The sequence below is a fragment of the Cicer arietinum genome, chromosome 7, assembly GCF_000331145.2.
Source record: "Cicer arietinum cultivar CDC Frontier isolate Library 1 chromosome 7, Cicar.CDCFrontier_v2.0, whole genome shotgun sequence".
Classification (NCBI taxonomy): Eukaryota; Viridiplantae; Streptophyta; class Magnoliopsida; order Fabales; family Fabaceae; genus Cicer; species Cicer arietinum.
Genome location: NC_021166.2, coordinates 61170835 through 61183659, shown reverse-complemented (window position 1 = coordinate 61183659; position 12825 = coordinate 61170835). Strand labels below are relative to the sequence as shown.

The following is a 12825-nucleotide window of genomic DNA, read 5'->3' as shown; positions in this document are numbered from 1 at the left end:
GTTAGAGATAATTCAGAAGCATCACTAAGATTCTCATCGCGTGGTAACTCATGATCTTCACCAGTTAGAATATTTACCTCATCTCTAAGTTGATGATCATCAACACAATCATGTGGCTCGTCATTCTCAACATTACCATTATTAGTATCCAAATCAGGAACACGTGGCTGAACTGGATCACCATCAACTAAGACATAATTTCTCTCAAGTGTAGTCTTCTCCACCTTATCAATGTCTTCAATAGTTTGGTCTTCCATGAACACTACATCACGACTTCTGATAACCTTTTTGTTTATAGGATCATACAATTTGTAGCCAAATTCATCCTCACCGTAACCAATGAAGATACACTGCTTTGACTTTGCATCCAACTTGGATCTTTCAACCTTCGGAATATGCACAAAAGCCTTGCAACCAAAGACTCTCAAGTGATCATACTTGACATTCTTGCCAAACCATACCTTGTTTAGTACCTCACTATTCAAAGCAATAGTAGGAGTAAGATTAATGACATGCACCGCCGTGTACAGTGCCTCACCCCAATAATGTTTAGGCAACTTAGCTTCAAAGAGCATACATCTCACTCTCTCAACAAGTGTATGATTCATCCTCTTTGCTAAACCATTCAACTGAGGAGTTTTAGGAGGAGTCTTTTCATGTGCTATACCCTGCTGTTTGCAATAGACATCAAAGGGTCCACAATACTCACCACCGTTGTTAGTACGAACACGTTTCAGCTTCTTGCATTTCTGCCTCTCAACCAACACATGAAATTATTTGAATTGCTCCAACACTTGGTCTTTTGTCTTTAGAACATAAACCCATAGTTTCTTGGAACAGTCATCAATAAAAGTAACAAAATATAGTGCACCACTAAAATATTTTACATTTAAAGGGCCACAGACATCAGAATGCACCAACTGAAGCAACTCTGACTTTCTAGAGGAATGATGCCTTTTGAAGGATACTCTAGTCTATTTACCATCATGCAGTGAAAATATTTCTCCAAATCTACATTCTTCAGTCCTGGAAGCACATCCTTTCTAGCTAAGCAATTTAACCCCTTTTGACTAATATGGCTAAGCCTTCGGTGCCACAAAGATGATTATATATCCACGACATTCACACTGTCTTTTGCAACCAAAGCTTTTGTCTAATACAGTTTACTAATTTTCTCTCCTCTAGCCACAACCAAGTTACCTTTACTGAGTTTCCACTTTCCAGAAGCAAAATGATTATCAAAATCACTTACATCAAGCATATGCACAGAGATCAAATTGAAGCGAACATCTAGAGCATGTTTGACTCCTTTAAGCAACAATTGCATTCCCATGTTGGTTTGCAAGCATACATCACCAACACCAATTACCTTATATACACCATCATTACCCATCTTCAAAACTCCAAAGTCACCTGAAGTATAAGATGTGAAGAACTCTTTCCTCGGTGTAACATGTAGTGTAGAACCACTATCCATTATCCACATGCTCTCATCAGATACACGATTAATTGACTCATAGTCACAGAGAATAATAAGATCATCACTAGTAGCAGTATTAACACGGTCATCATCACTATCATCTTCATGACCCCTTTGTTTCGGCTTACCCTTCTTGCCTTTGTTCTCCTTTTTCCACATAAAACAATTCTTCTGTATATGCCCTGTTCTATGACAATAATGACACTCCACATTTTTGTATCTAGACTTGGACTTGTTTCTGCTATTTTCTCTACTACAATTCGGTTCTTTTTTCTGACTTCTCCCTCTATTTTCAGTGACAAGAACTTCAGATTGAGATGAAGAACCATGTGCCTTCCTTCTCATATCCTCACTCAAAACACCACCCTTAGTCGTTTCCAAAGAAACAACACCATTATGAGCTGAACTCGTTATAGAAACCTGAAATGTCTCCCAAGACTCTGGTAAAGATAATAGTAAAAATACCCATTCCAGACATTTGATCAAGGAGCCCCTGAAATTCACTCAAGTGGTCCGAAATAGACGTTCCCTCCTTATACTTCAAACTTATGAAACTATTTAGTAAGAATAATTTATTATTCCCTGATTTAGAGGCAAACAAAGTCTCTATCTTATCCCACATAGTTTTTGCATCTGTCTCATTAGCAATATGATTATAAACATTATCTTCTACATATTGCCTAACAAAATCACATACCTTTTGATGTTCAAAATCCCATTCTTCCGTAGATTTATCAACTGGCTTTTTAGAGAAAAAATAAGAAGACGCATTTTCTTCAAAAAAAAAAAACAAATCTTTCATCTTGCCCTTCAACAAATGGTAATTAGTACCATTCAAGCTTACCATCTTTATATTCATATTTGCCTCCATCCTTCAAGCAAGTCAAATAGCCGTTCAACCTGGCTGTGATACCACTATGATGGGGAATAAACACAATAACAAGTAATACGCAGCGGATATAAAATTCTCCTAACTTGCAAGAACCCATGAGGAGCAACAACAAACATATGGTAGCAAATTAATCAAAATAAAGGACGTAATGAACTTTGATATTTTAACGTGGAAAACCTCTAAATGCGAGGGTAAAAAAACCACGGGTCATCCAGACCAAAGAAATAGCTTCAATATAATCAAATAAGGATACAAGAGAGTCTCAAAATGATGCACAGAGTGTGCCTACAACCAGCCAAAACAACAAAGCAATAAAGCCTACAAATGAAAAACAAGAAGAAGAAAAACACTGAAAAACCTTCTGTTGTGCAAGCACAATTTCTCCCTCTATAGCAGTCGTTTCGCTGATCCGACCGTTGAAAATGAAGACCTGAATATTGCGAAGCTGCTGTCCAAATATCAGCTCCATCCAAAGGTTAACGAATTCACAATTGATGTGTTTTATGAAGCTGATTTAATAAAATCAGGAATAAGGTTACTCCACACATGGACTACAATATTTGAGCGTTTCTCCACATAGAAAGGGAGCCCGATACCCAATACAAATGAACTTGAAAATAGGTCTATTATGTAACGAAGTATGCATTCTCTCTTTCTTCCATTCTTAATTTTCTTCCGATTTCATCTTTGTTTTTTTTCCTTCTTTCATTCTCTTCTTAACAAATGCGCCAGCGTTTTTGCGCTATATCATAGTGTTAAATACAATGTGTAGTCAAATTGTATTGGGTGATAGTTCTTTTTAAATAAAAAATTATTAGAGTACAAAGTTAATTTTGCATTTGTCTTAATATAGTCAAGTTTAATAATGAATGGTTTATTAATTAGCTGTAATTGGATTGTAACACTGTCCATCATTCACACTTAATTTGTACTACGTAGTATGGTTTTAGTTTAGTTATTGTAGTGTTGTGAGTGTGTCGTTAGACACAGACTTGCTTAATGTGATTTGTAGAGAATTGTGTGTCATGGCTTGTTATTTGATGTGCATGTAAGAAGAAATGTCGACGCTAATGGCAGAAACCCCATGAATCACGATTGATTAAAAGTAGTGGTAATAAATTAAATGCAAAAAATGTTTTAATAATTAAAACATTTAGAGGTCTTGTTTGATTAAAAGGCTTTCACACAAACCCTTTGATTAATATATATATATATATATCTATGTATCTTAATAAACCAAAATTTCACTTCACACCTTTATATATAAGATGATTCAAAAAAACATATATTAAATCTAAATTGCATGATTTTAATTATAATCTTTATCAGGATCCAACACGTTGAGTCCTAAAATATAATTATTAGATGAAGTTTTTTTAAAATAAATAAATTATTAATATTTTATTTAAAATTTATCATTTGTATTTTTTTTATGTATTATCATTTATCAAAGTAATCGATTTTGTTTAATAATTCTTTTTTGATTCATAATAAAGCTAATTCATTTAATTTTTCTTATGACATCGTTGATCTTAGATAAAATTTAATTAATTTGAGTTTCAAAAGTTCGTTTATCAGTGCAGTGACAATTACAAGAATTGTATATAAGTAATACATACATTTGAAAAAGAATATAATTTTTGTATATAATTAAGTATGTCAATTGCTATGTCATTTTCTATTTGTATTACCTTTCTTAGAATCTTAAGTTCTACAATAAATCTAATTTATCAATGTCTAATTTGTTCTATTATATTTTAAAGAATATTCTACGTACAATTTAAATTGTTTAAATTTATTTTGAAATGAAGTAATTGATCTAGTAAAAAACAATTACTTTAATATAAATATATATATTTTTTGTGAAAATTAATGTCTCTACTATCAAAAGATACTTCCAATGGTATACTATTCTCATCATAAATAGTTGCATTATTTTATGATTTTAATTAATTACGGTCAACACAAATATCAATTTAAAATATGATAATATTAATAGATTGAAAATAATTTTTTTTAGAAGTCCTTATGTATATATATTTATTTGAAATTTAAAAGAAAATTATAATATATTATTGTACTACTTAACGTATAAAAATTAAAATAAAAAATAATTTTTTTTTCTCTCCTTTAGCATAACTCTCATTGAACTTTTTTTATTCATAGCACATATGTGATGTAACGTATTTTATATTTTTGTGTTTGACTTTTGTAAAATAAAAGAGGTACTATTTGTAACACAGGATAATTCATATATATATATATTTTTAAAGACGAAGCATTCCTTTTTTTTGTTTCTTACTATTTTTCTTCTATATGAGGTATTCTATTTTAAGGTACTATCAATACACTAACTATAAACTGTAAGTTTTAACATTGGTTCGTTATACTATGGGAGTTGATCTCTTTCTAGCGGAGGAGCTTTTGTGTGAAATGGAGCTGTTTTTTACTTGATGTCAAAATATTTTTTCTTTAGCTCAAAATAGAAAAAAAACATTGATTTTATAATTTTTGTTTTTATTTTGAAATTAATATGTCATCTCATTTCATTAGACATAAGTACCACTCCATCTCCAACAACTACCACTACCACCAATCACCAATCTCTAATAATCGCAACTACAATCTTCGACCACCTCTATCATCACTAACTACCAACATCTCCACTACCATTTATGACCACCGCCACCAACCACCCGCTATCACTGACCACCAACCACCATCTCCTTTTACCTCTGGCCAATATCTCCGATCACCTCCATCATCATCATCATCCACTTGTCTCCGGTCACTGTCAGCACTATCGACCACTCACCTCTAACAACTACCACTCTTGTCTTCCACCATCGCTACCTACCATCACTACCGACCATCCATCTCTGATTATCGATCACCACCATCTCTGACATCCGCCATCACCACCATTGACCTCTAACCATCATCTCCCACCACCGTCCATGTTATAGTCAACATCAGTCACACTCGACCACCACCTCCAATATCAATTGTTTCTTTTGACTATTAAAGTTGTTTTCGACGATCGATTACTACTTCTACAATAATAATCTTCCGCAACTATTATTTTCAACAATTATGAATAAAATTATTATAATTAAATAAATTATAATTTTACATTATGTAAATTATTTTAAAATAATTAAAGTTTATTATTTTTATTTTATATTTTAATTACTTTTATGTTTTAGTAATTTTTATATTTGATAAATTTATAATGAAATATGATAAATTTAATAATAAAATAATTCAAATAAAATAAAAACTAAAACAATAAAAACTATAATTTAGAATTTAAAATTAAAAACTTAAATTAATTTTTAAAAATTTCAGAACAGAAAATAAAAAACAATCCCAAACGAACCTAATGTTTTAAACGAGAATCTTAAAAAAAGAAAAAAAGAGAAGACCAATATTAATGTCATTACTTTTCGTGTTTATTGATTTTTGAATTTGTCAACTTTTCTGTTTAACTTTTGTGAAACTCCGCAGCAGTACCTTTTGCTACACCAAATTCCGTACGGTACACACGCTAGTATTAATTAAAGATATTGAACATGATATAGGGTAAAGTTTTTACTTTTCTTTGTCTATGACTAAAATCCAGACTCTGCCACTATTTTTATGATTTTAAAATTTAAACGGTGTACTTTAAAATTATTTTGTTGTATGTTTTAAAAATCATAAATGATGTTTATATTAAATCTTGTTTGTAATATATTATAATGTATGTGTAATAAAAGAAATTATTTTATTTATTTTTGTAAGATTCATATTTTTATTAAAAAGACTATTATTTTTGTATAATAAAATGACCTTGTATTTAAATGCAGTTTTATGATGCATCACTCATACAAAAGTAATTTTTAATTAAATTTTAGGCTAAATTACATTCGTGGTCACTTAACTTAATTTCAGGTAACATTTTAGTCATTTATCTTTTTTTTTTTTTAAGTTGGTCCTTTATTTTAATTTTAACGTTTTAGTCATTTATTTTAATTTGTTAGAAAAATTTGATGATTTTTTTGAATTTTTGTAAAAAAAAGAACAACATTGTTGACATTTTAAAACATAAAATATCAAATTGTCACTTAAAATTAAAATAAAGGACCAACTCGAAAAAAAAATATAAAGGACTAAAACGTTACCTGAAATTAAGTTAAGGGACCGCATATGTAATTTAGCCTAAATTTAATTAACCATTTAGTCGAAGTTTGAATTGCTCTTTTGAATATTAAATGTTTAAAAAAAAAACTTTTATTTTAAAGTCGTTTTAAATCTCTAAATTTGTTAGGTCATGAATTGCTCTTCTGAATATTAAATGTTTTAAAAAAAAATTATTTTAAAGTCGTTTTAAATCTTTAAATTTGTTGGATCAGTCTACTGAAAATATACTAACTTATAGAACATAAGTTAGTTTAACAATCCTAAAATAAATACATAGAAATCTAATATTGAAAAATATAATTACTACATATATTTAATTATGAGCACTCTTTTGGAAAAAAAAAAACCTTAAATATAAGTACACTTTCCATTTACTAGATGCACTTATTATATTTTTTAAAACATTATCTTTATTAATACTACTAATTTATTTGAGAATATGAAAAACACAAGTTTGACACATTCAAATTCAAATACAAAAGTTATTTGGTGGCGTGACATTTTTGTAAAATTTAGTATTAAAGAAATTTTCAAATATATTGGAATTCTGTAATAACTATGTAATAAAATTAAATAATTTAATGTATCACTTGATCAAGTAATTGCAATGCATGAGTTTAATATACCTGTTAGCCAAAAAAATCAATGTATGCGTTAACTCTTAAGTTACAAACCTTTTCAATAGTTTTTTTTTCCACCGATTGATACGAGTTTCTCTATAAAAAGAGACATTTTAGAGGCAAAAGAAAAAGAATATGAATTTCATGTTTACATGAGGCAAATTTGTCAAAAACATTTTTGAGTCATTTTTTCTTTTCTTTAGTGCACGGGAATAAATGAATGAACTTTATCCTGTAAAGTGATTGAAACACTTGATGTGATGTGAATGTACAATTTACTTCAAGAATTCTAAAATATCTTAAAAGGGATTCGTCGGTCAACCGATTTGCATCCAATATACATATATTGGTGGAGTGAATCGAATCTATATTAGTGTGATTTCCATATTTTGTAATTTATTTATACAACCTTCATTGTTCAAGATTTACAGCATACCTCAATAAAAGATCCAACATTTAACTGTCAATTGTCTCCCAATAAGTATGGAAATAATTGAAACCAACATGATGTGAACTTAGACTTCTAAGAAATTCAGTCCTGGACCTACATGTTTAGCACAGATTCAGAACTATCATTCTAGCATGTTGCACCACTTTTAGAATTGAGTAAATATTCAATTTGATTTTAGTCATACCAATTTAGTCTTCTATATTATTAATATTTCAAAATTAACATGTTAATAATCAAGTTTGTTCATCAATATTGAATTGTTGGTATATTATCGAATGCATATCCAACATTACCAACATAATGGCATTATAACCTCTGCAAATACCAGCGGAGAAACAAACTAATCAAACATTATGCAATTTCAAGGATTATTTTAGAATGTTATTAATGTAGAGGACTAGATTTATATATTCCTAAATAAACATCTCCTTATGCATCAATACTGATGAAACACTTCACAATAGAGTACAGAAAAGTACTACTATCAAGAAGTGCAAAATTTAAGAGAAACCATTAAGTTGGCATATTAATCCAATAACATGTGTACATATTATAGACTAGACTAACTCAAACTCAACTGTCAAATAGAGTATCTTATAAGTATGCTTCATAATATGAGATTAATACTGCAAATTATAATGATTATCTCATTCCAAAGAAGAAACAGAAAAACTATAATAATGGTAAAAAAGCATTCCTTAAAGCTAGTTTATTTCTACACCAGATTTCTCCACTTGAGTGTTAATTGATAAATAGTCTTTGTAGAGGGCCCATTTTCTTTGAGTGCATTAATAGCAGCATCTTTTAATTCCTTCATATTATTGCACAAGTTCCTACCTTCTTCTTCTTCCATGAGACACTTGATCACCTTAACAATCTCCACCCTTTCGACAATCCCATTTTCGTTAACTCTCGGCCTTACACCTACTTTTAAGCCCTCGCTCAACAAAGCCGCATTCATTCTCTGCTCAGCAAACAAAGGCCATGTGATTAGAGGCACACCATGCATCACACTCTCGAGGCATGAATTCCAACCACAGTGACTCAAGAACCCACCAACTGAACTGTGACTAAGGATTTGAATTTGGGGTGCCCATGATGGAATCACCAAACCTTTCTCCTTAGTTCTTTCCAAAAAACCAGATGGTAAAAATTTCAAAGGATCAACATCATCATCTTGTGTAGAAAAATATGCAGCATTCGCTGAATTATTTGGTGCTCTTACAACCCATAAGAATCTATGATTACTCAATTCCAAACCCAAAGCTAGCTCAACAGTTTGTTCTTGTGAAAGTGTACCACCACTTCCAAAAGAAACATACAAAACTGAACAAGGTTTCTGTTTATCTAACCATGTAAGACACTCTTTGCCATTACCAACATCACTACCAGATTTAGTTCCTGTTTGGATGATGGGTCCAATAGGATACACAGCAGGGTTGCCACTTCCTTCTTCTGTCAGTGCTTTTATAGGACCCATTTCCATTTCTAAGAAGCTATTAACAAGAACACCATCAGCAAAACATAAACTTTTAGAATGTTGGAGGAAGTGTTTGTAAGCTTGACTCGATCTATCTTGAGCCGGTGTAAGGAGATCGCTGCCATGGAGTGGTATGCAACCTGGTATTTTGATAGGCTCTGGTAGATCTCTGTACTCACATGATGTTTCCTCATCCAACTTAGGAAAATAGAAGCTAAAAGAAAGTGTAGTAGCTGCAGAGGTGAAGTATATATAGGACAACATATTGAAATCTTTAGCGAAGTTTAGCGCTTCAACAGCAAAAGAATCAGCAACCAAGGCCACAAGGGGAGTCCTTAAAGCCAAGGACTTCAAGGCCTGATGTAAATATGGCAAAGAAAGAGTAACTATGAGCTGACTTTTCATTTCTAAGGTGAGTGTCTCTTGTGGTAGGTCATTGGGATCCACTGGTAGAAGAAAAGTGTAGTTGATATTTGATGGAAGAGTTTGAAGGATTGTTTTTAAGGCACTTGGTGGAGACCCAAGTGTGGGAATAAGACATGTGACATGAATGAATGGATGAAGGTGAACAAGAAGCTTTGTGAATTGAAGAATAGGGACTAAGTGGCCAAACCCAACACCAGGAACAACTGCTATGTGAATTGTTTTTTCCATGTCCAAGTTCATGAAACTCACCTTGTTCAAGACTTACATATAGATTTTAAAGCAAATTATGAAATGATATTATTCTAAAAATTATTAACAATAATGAGAATTTCACTCTACAGTCAACGCTACCTTATAACTATTAGATTGCATATAGGATAACAACTAAGGATTAAATGCATATATAGTATAAAAGAAGCCTTAGCAAAACACATACTTACTATAAAAGTTGTTTGGTGATGCTATCTGACCATAGCCTTTTTTTTAGCAATATATATATATTCAAGGGAAGTAAGAAAGTTTATAAACTAAAGTACTAACAAAGAATGTCGTACCCCATGAGTTTTGTGACTAATACAAAGATAATAAAAATACCTTAATCATAAGAATAACTTAATTTTTATCATTGTGTATATATTTTAGAGGAGTGCAAACAACACACTTTCTAACGCATTCTCTTTAATTGGTTAAAATTCACATACATCCCACAAATCATGTGGGTTCCATGTGAATTTTAACCAATCAAATAGAGTGTGTTAGAAAATGTGTATCAAAGAGTGTGTTATATTTTAATACAAGGTAAATTCGTACAAGTCGATTTCACTAAAGCAGAACGATTGATTTTGACGACGACCTTAAATCGGGAGTCCACAAATTTGAAAATGTGGCAGTACATCATCTTCAAATAATATCTTGTATTATACATTTCTTTTTGTATAATAAATACCCTTTATCTAATGTAGTTGATAATATATATATTAACCAAAAGGAAAAGCATCGTTCAATTTTTGCTGGAAAGCTATAAGATAAAAACTTTACCAGGATTATAGAGCTCAAGTATTCTCATTAAGATGGTCATTCATCTAGCTTATGGTAAATGCCTTTATGGAAGAAAAAACCAAAACTTTTTTATGAAAACACGTGCAAGGTAAAAACTTTGAGCTGGTCTATATCAAGTAAGAATAAACTTCAGCTCTCAAATTTGTGTCAAGGTAGATTCCTTGACGTATACACCATTCCAAAACCAAGGTGAATACTGAATAATGTATATAGAAATTTAGATATGATAAATCATGACATTACAAAACCAAAACTAGAGATATAGTACACAATAGAAAGTACTAAAAGGTAGGTAGTACCCTTGGTACCAATAATCCACACAAAGGAAAGATCATGATAAAAAAATTCCATAAATAAAACCTGTTTTCCTATGCCAAATTTCTCAACTTAAGTGCTAATTGAGAAAGAGTCTTTATAGAAGACCCATCTTCTTTGATTGCATTATTAGCAGCATTTTTCAATTCCTTCATTCTATCGCGCATTGTCCCACCTTCTTCCCCTTCCATGAGACACTTGATCACTTTAACAATCTCTTCTCTTTCCACAATCCCATTTTCATTAACTCTTGGCCTCACTCCCACTTTAAGTCCCTCACTCAACACAACAGCATTCATTCTCTGCTCAGCAAACAAAGGCCACGTGATAAGCGGCACACCATGCATCACACTCTCAAGAACTGAATTCCAACCACAGTGACTCAAAAACCCACCAACTGAACTGTGACTAAGGATTTGAATTTGAGGTGCCCACAATGGAATCACCAAACCTTTCTCCTTAGTTCTATCCAAAAACCCAGATGGTAAAAACTGCAAAGGGTCAACACCATCCTTTCCACCCGAAAGATATGCAGCATTGGCCAAATTACTCGGTGCTCTCATAACCCATAAGAATCTATGATCACTCAATTCCAAACCCAAAGCAAGTTCAAAAATTTGTTCTTGTGAAAGTGTACCACCACTCCCAAAAGACACAAACAAAACCGAACAAGGTTGTTGTTTATCCAACCATGCCAAACACTCCAAGTCATGACCCTGTTGTGTATCCTGTTGGATAATAGGTCCAACAGGATACACAACAGGGTTACCACTTCCTTCTTCTACCAATGCTCTTATAACACCAATCTCCATTTCCAAGAAACTATTAATAATAACCCCATCAACAAGACGAAATCTTTCAACCCTTTTAAGTAAAAATTTGTAAGACTGACTCAATCTATCTTGAGCTTGAACAACAAGATCCCGACCGTGTATCGGTACACAGCCGGGTATTTTAACAGGCTCAGGTAAATCTCTATATTCACATGATGTTACTTTATCTAATTTAATCAAATGAAAGTAAGAAGACAGTGTTGTAACTGCAGAAGGAAAGTAAACATAAGACAACATATTGAATTCCTTAGCTAAATCTAATGCTTCAACTGCAAAAGAATCAACAATCATAGCCACAAAGGGTGTCTTTAAAGTTAAGGTTTTTAAAACCTGGTGCAAAGATGGGAGTGAGTGATTAACTGTGAACTGAAGTTGCAGTTCCAAGGGAAGTTGTAAGGGTAGGTTTTTGGGGTCAAGTGGTGGAAGAAAATAACAGTGGATGTTTGATGGAAGAGTTTGAAGGATGGTTTTTGAGTCAGTTGGGAGAGAGCCAAGTGAGGGAATGAAACAAGTGACATGAAAGTGTGGATGAAGATGAACAAGGAGTTTGGAGAATTGAAGAATTGGGTTAAGGTGGCTGTATCCAACACCTGGAACAACTGCAATATGAATAGGTTTCTCCATTGAAATTTGTTGTTGTTAAATGAAAATGGATATATGAGAATAAATAATCAGTTTTATAGAACTTCGATAACTTTAAGGAAGGAGTTGTACTTCTATTTCATCACTTCACCCAAATCTCCTCTCAATAATTGTCGGTTTTTTATTTATTTATTTTTTTCTTTTTCGACTTTTACTTTGTATCTACTACTTTATTCTTGGTCTTGAAATAAATAAAAAAATAGAGTGAATCAATTCAAAGCTAGAATTCCTAGCTTTCACGGTGACTGAGAATTTATTCCGGTGACTTCGTTAATTTTTTATTCGATTTAGGTAAGATTTATTAGTTTTAGATATAAAAAATATTAAAATATAATTTTTTTTTAGATAGAGGTCTTTTTATCAAATAAAAAATTAATTATTTATACAAATTTAAAATGATTATTTTAGTAGTCTTATATTTAGGCCAGTCCTATATATCTCTTAA

At 31.7% G+C, this 12825-nt stretch overlaps 2 protein-coding genes across 2 annotated transcripts; both read right to left on the bottom strand.

Annotated features, from left to right (window-relative positions):
* Positions 1-7910: 7910 nt before the first annotated feature.
* Positions 7911-10620, bottom strand: LOC140921002 (hydroquinone glucosyltransferase-like). The gene has a single exon (XM_073370631.1). The coding sequence runs from the start codon at positions 9769-9771 to the stop codon at positions 8341-8343; it is 1431 nt and encodes a 476-aa protein (XP_073226732.1). The 5' UTR covers positions 9772-10620; the 3' UTR covers positions 7911-8340.
* Positions 10621-10771: 151 nt separating this feature from the next.
* Positions 10772-12490, bottom strand: LOC101504804 (hydroquinone glucosyltransferase). Its single transcript, XM_027331364.2, has one exon. The coding sequence runs from the start codon at positions 12360-12362 to the stop codon at positions 10959-10961; it is 1404 nt and encodes a 467-aa protein (XP_027187165.2). The 5' UTR covers positions 12363-12490; the 3' UTR covers positions 10772-10958.
* Between the last annotated feature and the right edge of the window lie 335 nt (positions 12491-12825).

Excerpts from the sequence above, each read along its gene's own strand:
- LOC140921002 (XM_073370631.1), bottom strand. The coding sequence starts at position 9,771 with ATGAACTTGGACATGGAAAAAACAATTCACATAGCAGTTGTTCCTGGT.
- LOC101504804 (XM_027331364.2), bottom strand. The coding sequence starts at position 12,362 with ATGGAGAAACCTATTCATATTGCAGTTGTTCCAGGTGTTGGATACAGC.